The sequence below is a fragment of the Tyto alba genome, unplaced genomic scaffold (genome assembly GCF_018691265.1).
Source record: "Tyto alba isolate M040663 unplaced genomic scaffold, T.alba_DEE_v4.0 Super-Scaffold_26, whole genome shotgun sequence".
NCBI lineage: Eukaryota > Metazoa > Chordata > Aves > Strigiformes > Tytonidae > Tyto > Tyto alba.
In genome coordinates, this window is record NW_024881300.1 from 21,163,346 (window position 1) to 21,181,604 (window position 18,259).

At 48.9% G+C, this 18,259-nt stretch overlaps 1 protein-coding gene across 3 annotated transcripts in view; it reads left to right on the plus strand.

The window, feature by feature from the left end:
- JPH3 (junctophilin 3) overlaps positions 1-11,518 on the plus strand; it is a 58,499-nt gene extending 46,981 nt beyond the window's left edge. For all 3 annotated transcript variants that reach the window (XM_042797595.1, XM_032996586.2, XM_032996585.2), the window contains one exon: positions 9,927-11,518. In XM_042797595.1, the coding sequence (XP_042653529.1) occupies positions 9,927-10,007 (81 nt within the window). In that variant the 3' untranslated portion in view covers positions 10,008-11,518. The remainder of the gene's footprint in view (positions 1-9,926) is intronic.
- The last annotated feature ends 6,741 nt before the right edge of the window (positions 11,519-18,259 follow it).

The following is an 18,259-nucleotide window of genomic DNA, read 5'->3' on the forward strand; positions in this document are numbered from 1 at the left end:
GGAAGGGAATAATCTGTTCTCGATGAACAGAATTAATGGGTTTAAATTCCAACATTAGAGGCAGTGGTTAGCCATTAGCCATTACTAGTGAGTTGAGGGCTGGAATAAATTGCCTGGGGAGGCCGTGGTGGCTGGAAGGGAGGGAGGGAGGAGGTGGTTTAAGACCTGCTTGGACATCTGCAGCTCAGATATAACTCGGACAGAGCTGAACCTGCCTTGGGAGAAGGCTGAGCTCTGTGATTTCCCAGGTCCTTTCCTGCCCTGGTTTTTGATGATTCCCGGACTTACCACTGAGAGCAGCTTCCTCACTTGTTCTCCCTGTTGCTTTGGCATTGCTAGGAGAGGTGATGGGGTCCAATGGGAGCAGTGGGGAAGCCGCCATCACCCCAAATTGCCCCTTGTTGAGTCACTGTCAAACACAGAGCAGGGCTGGATCCCGTGCTGCTGGATGTCCCACAGCCCAGGCCAGACCTCCACAGAAAAAACAGAAAATCTGGAACTCTCAGGTGGTGACATTCCAGGCTCTGGCAGAATAAAAGGAGCTAAATCTCCCTGTCAGGATAGCAGAAAATGATGCTTGATTGTTTGGGAGATAGGGATCATGAAACCGAAATGACATTTGTCAGTCATGCCGAAAGTTTGGGCTCAGAGGCATCACGGTCTGTAACGTAGGATCGCCGTTGTCATACCTACAGCATCCCTCCTCCTCCTCCTCCTCCTCCTCCGGCCGCCCGCCGACAGCTCGGCCGGCACCGCAAAGGTGTCGGCACCTGCAGCCAAGGGCTGGGAGCAAACGGGTGGGAGAGAGCTGGGGGGGAGCGGTGACATCTGCAGCCCGCGAGCAGCCGGGATGCGGGAAGGACTAAACTACAGACCTGCCACACTTTCCCTGCTGTGGCTGTGGATAAATCAACCCCCCACACACACAGAGAGCCCTGTAGCTTTCTGGCTTCCTATTCATCTTGCAAGCTTCGGCGCAGGCTCGAAAGCACCCACACAGCATTTAAGAAGAGCTGAACGCAGTGTGTTTGCCGGTGGACTGCACCGTAGGACACATCTTGGCAGTTCAGGATAAAATAAAAAAAAAAAAAAAAAAAAAAATGACCTCTAAGTGAAGGCAGCCCTGAGCACACACACGTGAGCAGAGAAGCTTGAGGCCAGACCGGGCTGTCCTCACCTGCTAGCATAGATGCCTGTGAAGCACTGGAGAAATGGCAGGCAGCATTAGGAACCCGTCAGGCTTTCAGGAGGGAAAAGCAGCAGCAGTAATTGCAGAGACAGCAACCCTGCTGAAGTCCGTGGGACTCGCCAGACGCTTTGATAACGTGACCTCACGCAGCGACGGGGAGCTGGGAGAGACGCGGGTCCCAAAGGAGGGACGAAACCACCGTTCCTCCCCGCTGAGGGGCAGGAGGTCCTCGGGGAGATCGGCGGCACGAGCAGCCCCCGGGTCTCTCCCCAGCCAGCCCCAGTTAGGCGCGCTGCCGAGGCTCCCGCCTCGCGGGCAGACCCCAGCCCCACACACCAACCTCCCGCCCGGGGAGGGGGCTTGAGCCGCAACGCTGGGGGTAAACAGCCGCTAATGCAACCTAACATTCGTGGCTATTTTGAGTGAATCCCAGGCAATAACAAAAGGGGCACAGCCTGCATGGAAAGGCGCACAGAAAAGCCATTAGGATGCACATCATACTTTTTAAGTGCTGTAGCTGTGAAGCAGCATGTTCAGTTTTCTCACATTCATAACCGAGGGTGGAACAGATGGCGAAGGTTTGGGAGGAAGCTAATGTAATACAGAGGAAGGGATAATGTGTGGATTTAAATAACCTACAATGCCAGCAACAATTTGTTCTAGCAAGAATTGCACTGTGCTAGCAGGGTTTTTGTTCCAGTGTGGCCTGGCAGGGCGAGGGGTGGTCGGACAGGAGCTGGGGGAGGAGGTGTAGGAGGGGAATGGAAGGTGCAGCGGTTCGTGCCCCAACCTCCTGCCTAACGCCGTGACCTCGCCTTCGCCTGCCATCGAGGATCCCCAAGCATTTCAAACTTTGGTGAGCGTAGAGAGTCCCTGAGGAAGGGGAGGGGAAGGCTAAAGGGGGGGAAGGATTTAAGCCACGTCCACCTCCCTCCGCGCGCACCCCGTGACACAGCGCGCTCGCACGCTTAGCGCTGCGAAAAACACCCAGCCCCACTGCATCCTGCTCCGGATCTTTTCCCGCAGAACGAAAACTCCCCAACTTCCCCGCGGCCCCGTTTCTCGTGCTGGCCTGAAATACCTGAAACACCCCACCCCTTCCGACTGCCGGCAGCTCGCCTCCAGCGTGCAGGCGAACCGCAGCTCCCGGGAAGGGCCGGCTGTGCGCACGCGGGTGCGTGCACGCGGGTGTGCCCACACCGTTTCAGCTTGCCTGACAGCCTGCTTCCCTGTGATCCACAGCGCTGCCATCTGTGAAGCTGCTCACTGAAAAGGGCATTTCTCATCTCCCAGGCAGCTGGGCTGTTTCAGAAAGGTGCCTGCCAATGAACGGGAAGGATGCTCTTAGCCGAGTAGGGCTATTTTTCCCCTACCTGGAGGATCCCTGTGCAGAACTGTGGTCACCCTCACAGGTTAGCTTGTTTTAAAAATAATCTGCCATAAACCAGCTCTACACGCGCCATCAACGAGCCCGGTGGGTTGCCTCTGTGTTGGAGTGCCAGCTCCAGCTTCCAGAGCGAGCTCACCTCTGGCAGCATGCATAGGAATAGGATAGGGACACAGCTCTTGCAAAAATGCAGTCTTAAAATTATCACTTCTCTCCCCACACCTCTTGATTTCTGTCTCAGAAATGAAGCAGGAACACCTGGGGGGGGGGGGGGTCCCTTGGTGCCCAACCTCTTGCAACGTGTGCCCTGAGGAGTCAGATGTACAGGTTGCTATATGAGCTACAGGAACTTTGTTCTTCTCAGGCATTTTTCACCAGTCCCTTAAAAAGAGGCTCCCAGAACCCCGCCTCATCGGGGCTGCACATTTGTAATTGCAAGTTGCTCTTAGAAAGGTCATTCCTTGATGCCACTGCTCAATAACATTGATGAAATTCAGCGCTGCTTGGTGTTTGCTATCAGGGGACTTTGGGGTTTCAGGGTCATCAAGCCGGCGCTGCAGCCACACAAACGCTTTAAAATTACATTTAAAGCCACCTGATTTTTCTGTGTCTCTGTGTGCACTGACCCCTGTGTGCACAGACCAAACTCACATCGATTGTCATCGTTCGGGCAGATGAAAACAGAGACCAACGCGCCAGGACCGGTGTTGGTGTTGTCGGATTAAGGGACTTGTATGAACGTCACCATCCTTTCTGGCCTTAAAGGCCCACGAGGTGCAAGGCTCAAGCCGGTGCCCGAGCGCTTCACAGGTTCCTAGAGCCTCTGAGAGGATCTAAAACAGGAAAGGAAAAAGGGGATTGTTGAGGCACTGGAAAGGGAAAGAGGCTTTCTAAAATGCCAGCAACCCTTTTATCCATCAGTACAAAACACATCACATTTTTAGCGTTGGGGAGAAAAAAAAAAAAAAAACAAACGAATACATCTCCTTTTCTGCAGGTGTTGAACATCTGCAGCTTCTAAAAGGGAAAAGAAGTGTTTTAGGCACAGAGGTCCTCAGCATGCCTGTGAGAAAGGGCCCATGTTCAGGCACGAACGGAGCCTGATTCATCTGCCTGTCCTCATTTAGCAGGAGCAATCACGGACATTTAGATGAAGACTTCTAGGGACACGTTGTGGTCTCACTAGAGGCACCCTGGAGATGTGCGTAGGCTCGAGACTTGGCCCTTTAAAATCCCCCCTGTCTCATCTCATCGAGAAAGGCGGACGGTAAAACAGCAGCCAAAAAAAAACCCCCACCCCAGCCACCCCCTGGCATCTTCTTCCATTGTCACGTGCTGTCGGATAAAATCTCCGTGGTCTTGGCTGTTTGCTAACGGTACTGCTTCTTATTGCAAACAAAGCAGGGGAAACAGTTGCAGCAAATGGAGTTTGCGAGGCATCTGATGGGTTGGGGTTCTTAGAGGGACCCCCTTGTCACCTCCGGGTACCCGCCGGGGAGGCGGGGAGGGATTCCAGCGGCTGCAGCCTCTCCCTCGCTCGCTTTGCTGTGCGAGGGGCGTATTTTCCGTCAAGATATTCTGAGCAGGTTTCGTTGTCGCTGGGGAAAGTGAGGAGGAGGCAGCCAATCTGCAGGCAGCGCAGGGCTCTGCCGGAGTGTGCCGTGCAGCCGGGGCCGAGGGGGGGGGACACACACGGGCAGGGGCTCAGCCCAGATTTCGATGGAGCAAGGTAGGGGGGACACGGAACCAGAAACAGCACCTCCCTGCCGATGCGGGCGACGGGTGCTGCCTTTTCCGGCAGCTGTGGGTCGGTTGACCTCGAGGTGGAGAGTTTTCTTCAGAAAAGTTAAGCGCCTTTAGCCCTAAAGAGTGTAAAATGAGATAGAAGTAACAGCTGGCTGTTTCCTCCATCCCGAACGGGCACCCACTGTTTGAATTGTGAAGCTTCACCTACGTCTCAGGGCTCGATGCTCGTGCCGTGCTCTCTCCTTTGGACCAACCTGCTGGGAAAGGGGCCTGAGGACTTTCTTCTGGTTAGTCTCCTTGGGACTAAACCCTGTGGCTTATCCCTGTGGTCCTCTCAGTCTTCCTGCTTCGGGTTTTTCCATTTATTTTTTTTCCCCATCGGGAGCCTTCCCCAGGTCTCCTAACACAGGCGTGTCTGCGTTTCCCTTATTCCCCTCATCGCAACCAAACAGGTTCAAACCCCAATCCCAAATGGCACATACACACGTCCATACAAGTGTAAGCTCTAATTACACGGGAATGAGGAGGAAGATCAGTCCTGCAGACAGCCGCTTGCCATCACACCTCTAGAGACGAGCCAGGCCTGAGCATCGAGCAGGGGCTGCAGCCGCGCAGGAAGAGCCATCACGGGCACAAAGGGGATGGTTTGGGGGTTGCCTCTTTCTAAAACAAATAATAATTGGAAACTGGGTTTCCTCTAATCTCTCTCCTGTACAGGCATCGCAGGCATTACTTTGACAACACAAGGTAAATAACATTCGGCGAGAAATGTGATATTTGGCTTGACAGGGTCCTTTTCTCCAGGGCCCTTTGATGCACCTGAAGAGAGCACCTTGCTTCTATCGTCCTGGATTCATTTTAGGGTTTTGAGCCCAGCTCCACATCTTCTTCTAGCTTTGAAAAAGTTGGGGTCAAACGCCAGCTTTTGACACCACGAGAACCAAAAATCTTAAAACCAGACATACAACTCCAAACATACAGCTCCCTCCTGGCTGCACAGGCACCTGGAACGTCAGGACTGAACCAGCGGTGACAAAACAGTTCATTAAGAGGCACCACCTCAGGATAAATCCTCGTGTTCACTTTAGCCACTTTTTTTCTGCAGAAGCAGGTTTTTCTGCACCGCCCGACTCAGCTGCACGCTGGTATCAAGTGCCTGTTCCTCTTACACAGGCACATTCAGCATCTCCTGGGCTCCCTCCCTCGAGTCACGGGAGAGGCTGCAATACGCTAGAGAAAGCAAAGTGAATCCCTTATGTTTCTTTTGCTAAATGCTCCTTAACCGTTTCACAGCAGCCTGTTCCTGGCAATTATGTGACAATTCAGCACAAATGTCACGGAGCTGCTAAATTTTCAGCACTTTCCGCAGTGCTGAGGCTGGAAAACAATGCATATATATTTTTTGCTGATCCAAGTCCTTAGTAATTACACTTAATAGATCCCAGAGGGATTCCTAGGTAACCTGCACTATGGTTTCCATGGCAGAGAGACAGAGCTTGTACCCTGTGATAACAGATAATAATGGATTGTTAATGCTTAAATTAATTATCCTACAATTGTATTTGTAAACCAACTGTCCCTTGTATTCCCAGTAAGACTCTTGAGTTGCTACACAACAGTTAAAGCACAAAACCAAACAAGACGGAGGGGCAGAAATGGTGGTGCTTGGCTGCAGCGTGCCAAAACCCACAGACTGGCAGAAACATTCACTCATTACTTCTACAGCAATGATTACTGCTATTATTCCTCTGCCATAACAAGAGTTTATTCACGTTTTAGTGTTTCCATGGGTTTGGGTCTGTGTTCCAGCCCTCTAAATTTTGGAGGAAAACTTAAAAGTCCTTGATTATCCCTGTTGATACAGAAGGACCCTTTTGCCTAGCTGTTACTGGGGTACATTACCCATCCTTGGCAGATGTTTTCCTCCTCCTGTGAAGGAGTCCAGGGATCTTATTATAAAAAATAAAAAATCCCAGCCCCAGAGCTGCCTCGTTCTGCTGATAAAATTTGCCATCACCCAGTATGCTGGATGATGCTTAGGCGCACCAGAGCTTCATTTAATTTTTCCTTTCCTGGAGCCAGGCTGGTAACCATTCTGGGTGGAATTCATCTCACGTCACGGTCTACAGACAGCCTAGATGGTTAGCGCAGACTAGATGTCTAACGTTTAGACAGCTAAAATTGGGTGAGAGGACGCTGCCAACTGGCGTCTGCTTCCCAGTAAAGCAGGTTCTGGACTTGCAGGCACAGTGCTGGGAGGCGGCACGGTGTTTCGCAGCAGAGCCCGGTCTCCTGAATGACAGGCAGGGTAGTTTAAACAAATCTCTGCAGCTCCTGACTGCCTGCTTTAGTCTTGCTGTTTCAGGGCTAAAGAGAATGTTGTAGCTTTTTTTTTTTTTTTTTTTTTTTTAAAAAAAAAAAAAAAGATATAAAAGAAAAGCTTTTCAGGCTGCTTGCTGCCTTTGACACACAATCCCCAGGCTCAGAAAATCAGCTCGACCTCTGGCTTTCTATCACCCCAGAGCCTGCGATACCCCTGGCCTCAGGGTTTTCTTCGGGCTTCTCTAAGTCTCAAGGAGGCCAAAAATGAGATAAAGCACCACTGAACTACTAAAGCAACATGCAAAGTTGCAAATCAAGGGCTCTGTCTCTCCTTTCTAAATGGGGATGGCTCACGTTAGATGGCTAGCATGTGGTGTGAAGAGTTGTAAAAGCTGCTAGTTCTAAAATGCTGGCTGTAGCTGCAGTAAAGGGGAGTTCACTGACCTATTGCCAGCCTGGCCTCAGCAAAACATCTCTTTCAAAGCACAAACACAGAAGTGATTCATCGTCTGCCCGGGCACTGAGCAGGAATCACTTCTTAGAAACAGATGACACATATCCCAGGACATCCTTGCCATCAAAGGGGAGAAGGGCAAGCGTTTCCTCTGAGCAGAGGTTAAGGCACAAAGACCTTTACAAGTTAGAAATAAGCCAGACATAAGCATTTAGAAGTGCAGCAGGATTCATAATTGGAGCTAAAACAGAAGCTTCAGAGTCGCAGAGCTGCTTATCCACCAGCTGCCACAGGCAGGACGCCGGCCCCTGCCAAAACACGCCGGCGTCTCGCTGGGGGGGAGCAGCCGTACCTGCAATCGCTGCCTGGAGAGCCCTTGTTGGAGTTAGCACAGGGAAGAGGGTGATAAAGAGAGGGAACTGTAAAAAGGAAGCTGAATTCGTAGGTTGTCAGACAGCCGGATTTGAGCTGCTCCATTTGCAGAGACCCCTCCCATCCCTGGTCACCCTATTTCTGGGATGCTTTTGCTGGCAAATGTGGACGGCCCCACAGACGCGGCGGCAAAGCAAGCATTTTCTCCTGCCTCTGCATTGAACAGAGGATGCAAGATGCAAATACGTGCAAACTGAACCAGAGAGCTGAGCAAAACATTCGTGCACAGGAATCCGGTTGTTGCTGATGCAAGCGGGTAGGTGCCTGTTGACTCCCCTCGCTTTTCTAGATGAGGGCATGACTTTGACATCCCGGTGTATAAATGGTGTGCTCCCTCCCTGGACAGCATCCCATCAGCATCCTCTGAACACAAGTACCGAAGGGCTGTGATCATTTTGGCCAGTCCAACAGGTCCATCCCAAAGTGTCTGTGTTTGTGAGGGTAAAGCTCGAACACCAGGGAATTAAGAGGCAGCCAGTCCTGCTCTATGCCTTTTGTCATGGTCGGGAGGAAAGCAGCCTCTAGATTATCCCGGGCTCACGCTGGCTGGTATACAACTTTGCCTCCTTCATGGTATTAAAACGATCTAGTAGTCTGAGCAGAGCAGGGGCAGAAATGCTCGCTGCTTCTTTGGCAGGGGAAATCAAATGGCGAGTGGCCCCAGACTAATGCAAGCGCACGAGGGAGAGCAGCTAAGTCCTCCCCTGGCTGCGAGGTGGAGGGAACCGACTGCATTTTGTGTCTCTGTGGTGCCCTGCCAACAGAAACAATGACAGTGATAATCGCTTGCAATCTGTTATTATATTAACACGAGCTCAAAAATCGTAAAACCCAATAATCTTTTGAAACGAAGCTAAACCCCCCCAAATGTAAATAACGCGCCGCATCGCAGCGCTTGGCAGCAGCAAGGCCGGGGGGGAGGAGTGGCAACAGGGGGGTGGTTTCTGCCTTTGAAAGGCTTTGCGTGGTGCAGGCGGAGAGATTTGCTGGAAGCAGTCAGGCGTGGATACCTGGCTGCCAGGAGAGGCTCTCCGCAATCCCTCCATTTGGTTGGCTTCCTTTGACCCTGTTGCTAAGCTACAAATATGCCTTTCCAGCAAGCTCCAGCATCCTCGCTCCCACCCACTCCCAAATGCGAACTGAATCAGCCTGCTCAGAAGAGAAACCATCTCTGGCCAGCCAGGAGCTTTTTTTTTTTTGCCTTCATTTTTTTTTTTTTTTTTTTTTCCCTTCCCCCAGCAGCTCTGCAGAGTGGTACAAGGACTTGCTTAGAAAGGGGCACCCACCCCTTGCCCCATGCCAACCCAACAGCCATGGGAGCTTTGTTTATGAGGACAGGAGAGAAAAGCTTTTGTACCATTCCAGGCGGTTAAAGCTGGCACAGCTCCGTTGCAGCAAGAATAGATGAGGATACCAGCTCCTCCAAGAAATAGCTACCACCTACCTGCACACACACTTGCTCACCCTGATGCCAGCCACGTTAACACTTCAGGACAGCAAATGTTTTATGGCAGGGACGAGGTGGTAGGGTGGATGTTTTTCTGACCGGTGTTCTGCAGAAAGATGCGTTGGAGGGTTGTCTGCAGTCCTGACGCTGGGTGGTCTCTTCCTGTCGTTCCCGGGATGCTAATAGAGTCCAGCAGTCACATCCTCATCAGGCCCAACCCAAGTTGTCTGGGCTGCAATTTCGCTCAGCAGAAAGGGATGGGGATGCTCCTGGGGTGCTCTTCAACCCAGCCTACAGCGGGTGTGTGGCACGGGCCAGCTGGGATGGGGGTTGCTGCAATGGTTTCCGCCCAGTCACCAGGAGCTCGATTCGGTCCCTCAGAACCTCAGGCAAGGTTATTAATGCTTTCCCAAAATGCTGCCTTAACATAGAACACCGTATGCTGGCCTGGCTTTTGCTGTCAGCAGGATACCTGTACATGAACCATGTTTATTAGGAAATGTCCTTTGAAGACTCCAAACAACTATATGATCTAACACAATCCTTTTTTTTTTTTTTCTTTCCTCCTGGCAAATCCCAGTTCATTTCTGTTGGTGAGACAGGAGAGGGATTTCTTCTGCCTTTGCAGAATCAAGCAGTTGCCTTAGGAGGACACTGTGCTTGGATGAAAGACCTAGGGGTGACCTATTTATTATCACAGGCTTAGGATGCGGGTTTAATCCCCGCTTCTGCTGTTTGCTCACCTCTAAGGGGGAGCTCTTTATTCGCACCTTCCTCACTGAGGCAGCAGGCTGCAAAAATTCCATGAGCACTTTGGGATCGTTTGCTGGAGGGTGTGAATCGGTCGTTTGGGGTTTGCTCACTCTCAGCTCCCGATCCCTGCTAAAGGCAACCTTAGACAGACTTCTCAACGCGCCTTCTAACTCTTCTCCTTCTCTTTCTCTTCCAGGGCTCAGCTCCCATCCTGGTAGTCATGGTGATCTTACTAAATATTGGAGTCGCCATTTTGTTTATTAACTTTTTCATCTAATTCAAGACTGTCTTGTTTGCAAAAATAACAGTTACATGTATGAATGGGGGAAAAAAAAAACAAACAAACAACAACAACAAAAAGGGAAAAATCATAACTCGAACTGTCCTACGACAATTTCCAAGTCTTTTCACAGAAGAACAACAAACGATCGAGTCTCACTCACAGTTTGCCTTTTTTCCTGGGTAATGTTTTTTGGATTTTAGCCAAAATTCTTTGCTTGTATAACACTATGCTGTGTGGCATGGCAAAATGCTATCAACACTCTGCCCCCCCAACACTGGAAAGGATGAGAAGGAATCCCAACAAAATAAAATCTCATTTCCCTTCCCTTCACCCCCCCAAAAAATATTCGTAACAACAGTAATCAACCCCAAAATGGAGATTAGATGAGGGGACCATGGGGAGAGTTTGTCTGAAGTACGTATGGGTCCTGGGATGCTCCAGGCTGAGTTTCCCAGGGAAATCCACAACAGCTTTAATGATGAAGTAAATGGGCGAGAAAAGCAAAATCAGGCTTTTCTTCCTTTTGCAAATGGAGAAATGTTGCTGTAAGGAGGAGGAGAGAAGGAGCACGGGGAAGGCATGAACCTCGTCTAGATGTGGAAGATGGGAGAAGGGCAACGGGCCCCATTTTGTTGTTTGTTTTCAAAAAAAAGCAGCAATTGGTGTTTTGCTAAATTTATTGGGGCAGGGGGAGAATAGGGAACACAAGGTGTGAGCAGCAGCCCCACCACTCTCCCGCCTTCACTCCTCCTCCCCAAGCTGCTCACCTCCATGGCAAGGCTGGAAAACCGCCCAGTGCTACTTTTAATGCACAGCCAATTTCTCCTGGGTAAAAATATATACCTGGATTCCCCCAAAAAATCTGCAGGCACCTCCAGCAACACGAATTGAGTAGCTGCTGGTCATCATGCCATGCTCGCCAACATGTGAGGAGCAGCCTTATTTGAGCATCCCATCCCAAACATACGCGTGCTGAGAGATGCTGGGGAGCAGACTGGTGGGGAGGGACTGGGGAGAGAGGGCTCAATTCTGATCCATTTAGGGTAACAATAAAACAAAATGAAGCAAAACAAGATAAAACTGTTTTTCAAAGGCATCTGGGGAGGAGCACTGGAGCATGTCCCAGAGGGGAGGGAGAGGGTGGTGGGTTTGTCTCTTACATCTTGCTGTGGACTGTTTCAGACATCATGCTTGGGCTCTGAGCATGTAGTATTTTGCACTTTGTAATGCAGGATGTATATTCCAGCTTCCAACATGTCCCTGTAAAAAAAAAAAAAAAAAAAAAAAAAAAAAAGAAAAAAAAGAAAAAAAAAAGAAAAACAAAAAACCAAACATCATTGGCAATGGCAGCCTCTAAGGATGTATTCTTTTCTTTTTTTTTTTTTTATGTCACTTAATTTGTTTGTTTATACCATCTTTGTAATATGCCTGCCTTGATTTTCTCCCCTCCCCTGTCCCCACTGATAATATGCATACTCATTAAAGATGCCGTATCCCTGTTCTGAGCTGTTATGGTCCCAATCACAGGAGTGTGGTCTTAGCTCAGTTGCTTGGAAATGGCTTTTCAAAAACGACTGTGCTGTTTCCTCCCCTCCCCACGCCGTCCTTCTCTGCCGAGGCGCTCGGCTCTGCCGGTGATCCCCCCCCACCAGGTCCAGTTCCAGTGGCTTGTTTGGGATTTGGTACATCCAGGGACCAAATTCCACCCTCAGTCCTACCCACTGCGGCTCCGGTCAACCGGAGAAGGGGTGCGGGTGGCAGCAACCCGGGGTGGGAGGAAACCCATACACAGATATATGGGGGGGAAGGAGGGAAAAAAAAAAATCTTCCTCGACCTTTCACATACAGAGGTGTTGAGTACAGCCCTGACTTGTGGACTCAGCTTTGCTTTGCTTCTGTTTCAGCTGTTTCTCTGCTACCTTTTCAGCAGATTTCTTATTACACTGCACTGGATTGCTATATTTTTAACCAGAAATAAACTAAGGATTAGAGCATGTGCCAGTTAAATTCAGTTCTTTTCCTTACATGGTCTTATTCCCTCCTGTCACAGTTTTTCTTCCTCTTTTTCTTCCTTTCCCTTTTCAGGCAGAGGGCTAGAGGTGGACAGGGTAAATGATAACTGAAGGCAGCAAGACCGCAGTAACTTTTTTATTCCGTTTTCCACAGCAACTGTCCATCATCTTCATACCTTTTTTTTTTTTTTTTTTCATTTTGGGTCCTTAGTCATCTTTTTTACTCTTGAATGGTTGCTGCATACTTGAAGTGAACCAAATAATGACATACTGTGATTGCAGCCCTAGGGACCCATCCATGTGTTTGGTAATTCTGGTTGCAGCTCTTTGTAAAGGCTTTTGAGGACTTTTTTTTGTACGTTCAAGTGCACGACATGAAAGCCCCACCAGAAGCAGGTTAAACAGTTACATGCAAACACAGTACAGTATCTAGATATGTATAAAACAGCACTAAAATACCTCTCATTATCAATTAAATAAAAGTAGTAGTGATCTCATTACTAGCTTTTTTACATTGGTGACCAACTAATTATTCCTGCCCTTCCCTGCGTAGCAGCAGTTATATACAAACACAAATGCAACTCAGATCGTTCATCAGTTTGTTCCAGGGGATAAAACCTCAGTCGAGCTGAGGTTTGTTCAGTATGAAAGATAGCCAAAGACTAATATTAATTGGTTCACCAAACCACGTGTTTAAAAATAATGATTCCTTTATTAATCACAGGGAGCTGAGCAATTTGTCTTAGTTCTGGGCTTTTCACATTTGCCCAAGGCCAGAAATATTCTTGAGAAGTAGCCCTGAGAGAGAAGTAATTCAATATATTTCGCTGTCTTATGAGCCCTGGATTCATGCATATCTACCTAAGGCACATGAAAATGTCTATCATCGTGGCATATAAATCTATGTAAATTGTCCATACCTGCTGTTTTATGTCCACACTGACAGATGCACGCGAACAGCTGAAGGTTTCTATCTTTTTTTTTTTTAGGCTGCAATGGTATTTTTATGTTCCTACAGTGGAACAAGCAGCACCTGAAAGAAAAGGAGGGGCTGGGGCTCGAGGAACCAGCCCACCTCCTGCCAGCACCGTAAAGCCACTGGGATAGGGGCGGTCGCCCCTCCCCGGGGACACCCGGGTCCTGTGGCCAAACCCCACGAGTGTGAGCGATGGGCTGGTTTGACACCACATCTTTGGGGAAAGGAAGAAGGAAGGAATACTAAAATCCTCTGCCTGCTCATGCCACGCCAGCTTCTCGCCAGCCCATCTGGTGTCTGGTTTGCTTGTACCCGAGACCCAGATTCTTTGAGCGCATCAGGATTCTCCAGGGCCTGATCTTTCAGAGATACTGAGCTGTTGCAGCATCTATTTACCCTGTACGGAGTTATTAAGTACTGATGGGGGAAAAAAAAAAAAAAAAAAAAAAAAATCCAGACTGCAACAGAAGGGGCAGGGCAAGAGAAGAAATAATGTCATATCGATGATGAAGGTTTTAATTGAAACCCAAGGACTAATTACATGTCCTGACAGGCTTTGGCGAGTTAAGGGAAGATGAAAAAGTAGGAATTTTTTAAAACTGTCATAGGGTGAGGTTGGCTCCAGAGATTTGTGCTAAAGCAGAACAGAGCAGAGGCCAGATGGGATCTTCTGCCCATGCTCCACAGCTTTGCTGCCCATGGGTAAATTGTTTGAACAGGAGATGGGCCTTGCAGACTCTTGCCAGGGTGGCAAGTTTTCCTGGTGTAGGGAAACTGGTCAACTCCTCACACAGCCCCTAAATGAACTGCATCAGGCAGGTTGATCCCTATCACTGACCTTCACAGCTCCTGGACCGGCTCTGCACTGAGCCCAATGCTTGAACCATTGCTGAAGACAACCCTGAGCACAGCAAGCACTAGATGACGTGCCTCTGAATAACAGAGCCACCAGGACTATGCTTCCCTCAGAGGCATTCCAACCTCCTGAGTTCTATTATTGATCTGTTTCAACTAATATTAACCCACAGGCACTTAGCTTCAGCACTACCACCAACCTGTTTTTCCAGGGTACGCGTGATCACCTAATTACCATGCCAAGTGAAGGAGTTTCAACAAGCAATGAACCCCCACAGCTACTAATCCGTGCCCAAAGGTCTGAACATGTAACTCGGATACATCCTGAGCTGTGTCCCTTCAGAGGTCATGCTCCAGAACGTTAGAGGAAACTCCACTTCCTAGATGTGAAGAGATGCTGAGCGTTGCCCAAAAGTTTTAACTGGGTGGATGGCTTAAGAAATGCTGTGGTGGGTTGTACATTCCCCTTCTGGAGGTGGCAGTGGAAGATAAACTTGAGAAAGATTCACATTCACGCACAGGTGTTATTTGCCCAACTACATTGCTGCCGAGACTGACAATTCTAATCATCTGCCTATTCCCTTTTATCCCCAGTTTGGGTACACAATTAACAGCACGGATAGTCTAGCAAGGCTCAGGCTCTCTTACAGCCTCCCTTGTTTTAACGTGCTAAGAACACCAACATCCAGCCCCTCACCTCCTCCGTAAGAGCAGCAGCAGCTCCAGTTTGGTATCAGGTGTTTGCTCTTGTTGGAAGGGAGAACTACTCCTGCAAGCAGCAGGAGCACTGCTCCCCAGCTCCTTCAACACGGACATGTTTCAAAGCTCTTTTCCTGTTTGTAATGCTAACTCGCTGTGGGTTAGCGATGAAGGATGCTGCAGCTGTTGGGCCCACAGCTGTTTCCCAGCAGAAGCTAAAACATTTGATATGCTCCCATTCCCACTCCCCCAGCCCTCGGGGACCTGCATTTGTTAGAACATGTGTGTCTTTGGCCTTTCTGTCTTGCTGACAGACACAGCATGCTCAGGGCTGTTCAGTAACAGTTGGACCCACCCATGGTACTGCTGGAGCAAGAAAGCAGGAGTTTTGCTGATAGAAAACAGACGGTTTTGTATTGGCTGATACAAAGATTCTCTCCAAGACAAATGAAGGAGGACAAGATCAGGCCAGCATGTGCAGAGCATGACAAGCCTGACAAACAAGCAATTTGTCAGCAGTTTAGGACTGGTTTAAGTCCCTACACCACCACAGCAGGTAGACAGCACTGCAAGACGACCAGCAACTCAGCGTGACTGAACAAAGTTTTCACTATTAGCAAAATCCCCTGAGCAGAGATGCTGGGAACATCTTTCCATCTACAAACAGCATTTACCTCTGGGTCAGCCCAATTACCTTGATTGCCCTCTGATAAAACTCCACAGCAACATTTATTCATTTCCACGCTCGTCACACTGCAACACACTGACGTGGGGAAGAATCAATCCCATGTGTCACAAATTAAGCTTGAGTTAGACACAAAGCCACTAACCTGCTACTGCAGCCTTTTTTGGTGCAGTCCCTAAAATCAAATGCACTTCAGCTGGCACTCTCCTTTATTTGCTTCTCCCCTTCCTAGCTGTGCAGGTAAATGTAATAGAAAAACCCAATTTCACTGTGTTACTTACAGTGCAATTACAGTATGTGTGTGGCCCAAAGGGATTAACTGAATACATTTTCCTCAAGGAGTGAAAAAGTTACTTTCAGCCTTCTGCTTTAGCTGGAAAAAACCCCACGAGCTTGATTGTTTACAGATATAACAATAAACTGACATCTTTCCCCTATATATGTTCATCTCTTTACAATGAGATGGGCAAAAGCAATGGTCTGATGAATGCTAAAGGAATAATTGTGTTTTATCTGGGTGTTCATATATTAAAAAAGGTACATGCTGTTTTTTGTGCATGTCGGAAAGGAATAACTACTCTTGTCACAGACACTGATAGAGTTTCTTGGTTCCTAGTTTTCCACCAAGTTTTAGCCCTGGCCCTTCTCTTGGGTATGGTTTTAGGCACGCCACTTCACCCATGTGTCTGCCTGAAAAATACTTACCTTTCTCTTTAAGGTACTTTTGGACCCAATATAAGAGAAGTGACCAGCTATCAGATCCAGCAACCCTGAACAGGCTTCAGGAGACTTGCAGCCAATGCTCAGAGGAACAAGGTACCATTACAGTTTGATATCAAAGACTGTGGCAGAGCCCATCACATTCTGACCTCCTCTGTAGGCACTTAATACAGTGGTAATAATCAGTCATCCCTGCTTACGTGAGTTTTACCTTTTCCCAGAACTTTCATTTGCTCAACCAACACGACAGCTTCCAAGGCTTCCACAGTTTGACCAATAAGAGGTGGGCCAGAGTGTCCAGGCAGATCTTTGGCTGTTGCTGGCTGCAGGGCTCAAGGGAGTGCTGCATTTGTCGTCTTCATTCTGCTGAGCAGTGGCTGCAGATGCAGCAGAATTAATTTCTGTCTCAAGTCCAACAGCTGCAAACGCCCCAGTGAGAATGGACGCTGTGTGGGCTTCAGTCCCCATGCAGGCTGTTCCAATTACAGCCTCATTTTCTCAGAGCTGACAACCAGGCCTCCATTTTCAGGCCGGGACGGTTTGCCATGGCAGCATCTTCTCACCACACAACCTAAGGATGGCCACCAGAACCTCCTGAACCAAGCCGTATGGCCAACCGCCGCCTGTGCTGGCTCATCCAAAACGCCAGCCCTGGGAGGAACTGAACCAAGCTCACAGCGGGGCAACGGCAGCCCTGGGGAGCCAACACCTCCCCTGCTAACCCACCCCCAAAGCCTCCTCTCCCTCAGCTCCTCGAGCCAGGCTGTGTGCTCCCCGTGGGAGGCCACACGAACACGCTGCCGTGCTGCTCGCAGGAGCGGGACAGTTGGCCCATCTTGACTCACAGGTTCCTTGGAAGCGTGTCTCTTCCAGTCTATGCCTTCTCCAGTCATACTTAGCTTGGCACAGAGCACAACTAGGACTACGTTCCAGAGCCCTTGAGGGAAAGATGAAAGGAAAAACCTCAGATTATCACTGCACACACTCCAACTCCTCCGATGGATCTAGTTCCCTCATCCAAGTCTCTCTACCGGAGAAGGGGGAGGGAGAATCTTTTCCTGCGGCTGCAGCAGCACTGTTCAGAACTATCCTTCATCCTTGGCACTGCTGCAACCCGGCTTCAGCTCAGGGAAAAAAATTCTTTCAGGGTGTGTATCTGTATTTGAAAAAGCAAAAAAAATCTGGCAAAAAGCATGTTTTGCCCTGTCTGGTTGGGCCTTTGGAATGGAGTCCTGTGCACAAATGCTGTGATTTTAAAACCAGTATTTTTCAAACAAAAATACATCAGTAAAAATAGCAATAATAATTAAAGCAAAATTTGCAAATGCAACTCGGTGGCAGATTCCCCAAGACTTTGCTCAGAAATCCACGGACATCATACACACACCAAGGATCAACTGTCAGTGAGATCAAGGTATTGTAAACTAACCCAAGTGACAGGACAACAGGGCAACCGATGCTGTTAGCCAAGCAAGCACTACGGATTCCTTCCTAGGTAATCAATAAATGGTTTGTTTTCACATCTTGCCTGTTATTTTGCATGGAAGGTATCTCCCTATCAAACATGTTTTTTATCTCGACAATTAAATCACATTGGCAGTCCGCTCTATTTAATCTTTGTGACATTCTAATTAACCTTGCAGAACCTAGCTCTGCTCTCCCGAGAGCTGGTTCCCTGGTGATGCCCCTGCCAAAACAATACCCACGGCACCCTGGAATTCTCTGCAGGAGGACAGCCAGAGCCTTCTGGTGTCAACTCAAGTCCTCACTTGTTTGTTGCAGCAGACACGCTTGTATCCCATCTGTTGTCCCTATGGACCACAGCACTGCTCTGCTGGAAAGAAAGTGATGCCTTGAGGAGAGGGGCTGAGTCAGTAAGCAGGGGTAAAAAAAAAAAAAATATATCCTTTGAGGGCATCAGCCCACTCCCTCCTGTCCTCAACACGCCACCAGGTCTCAAGGTAGGACACTTCACTGGCCACAAAGCATTCATTTGTAGGACAACTGCTTTCTTGGCCAACATGTGAGACTGAACTGGGAGGTTCCACAAGTAAAGGCAAAACCCGCTACCACTAACATTAAAAAGGAGGAGACTTCTACTGTTACATGCTCCGGGGGTTACAGTGGCTCTCACACAGAGAAGGTATGAAAGGATTCCAGGCAGTGCAGCCACATCTCAGGGCTGATGGTGCATCTTACGACCACTACCTGCATATTTCACAGCACAAACAGCACTCCCTCTTCCACAGCAGGAGAAAAAGTAGAAAAGCTAGGATGGGATTAATTGAGAAAACCAAGA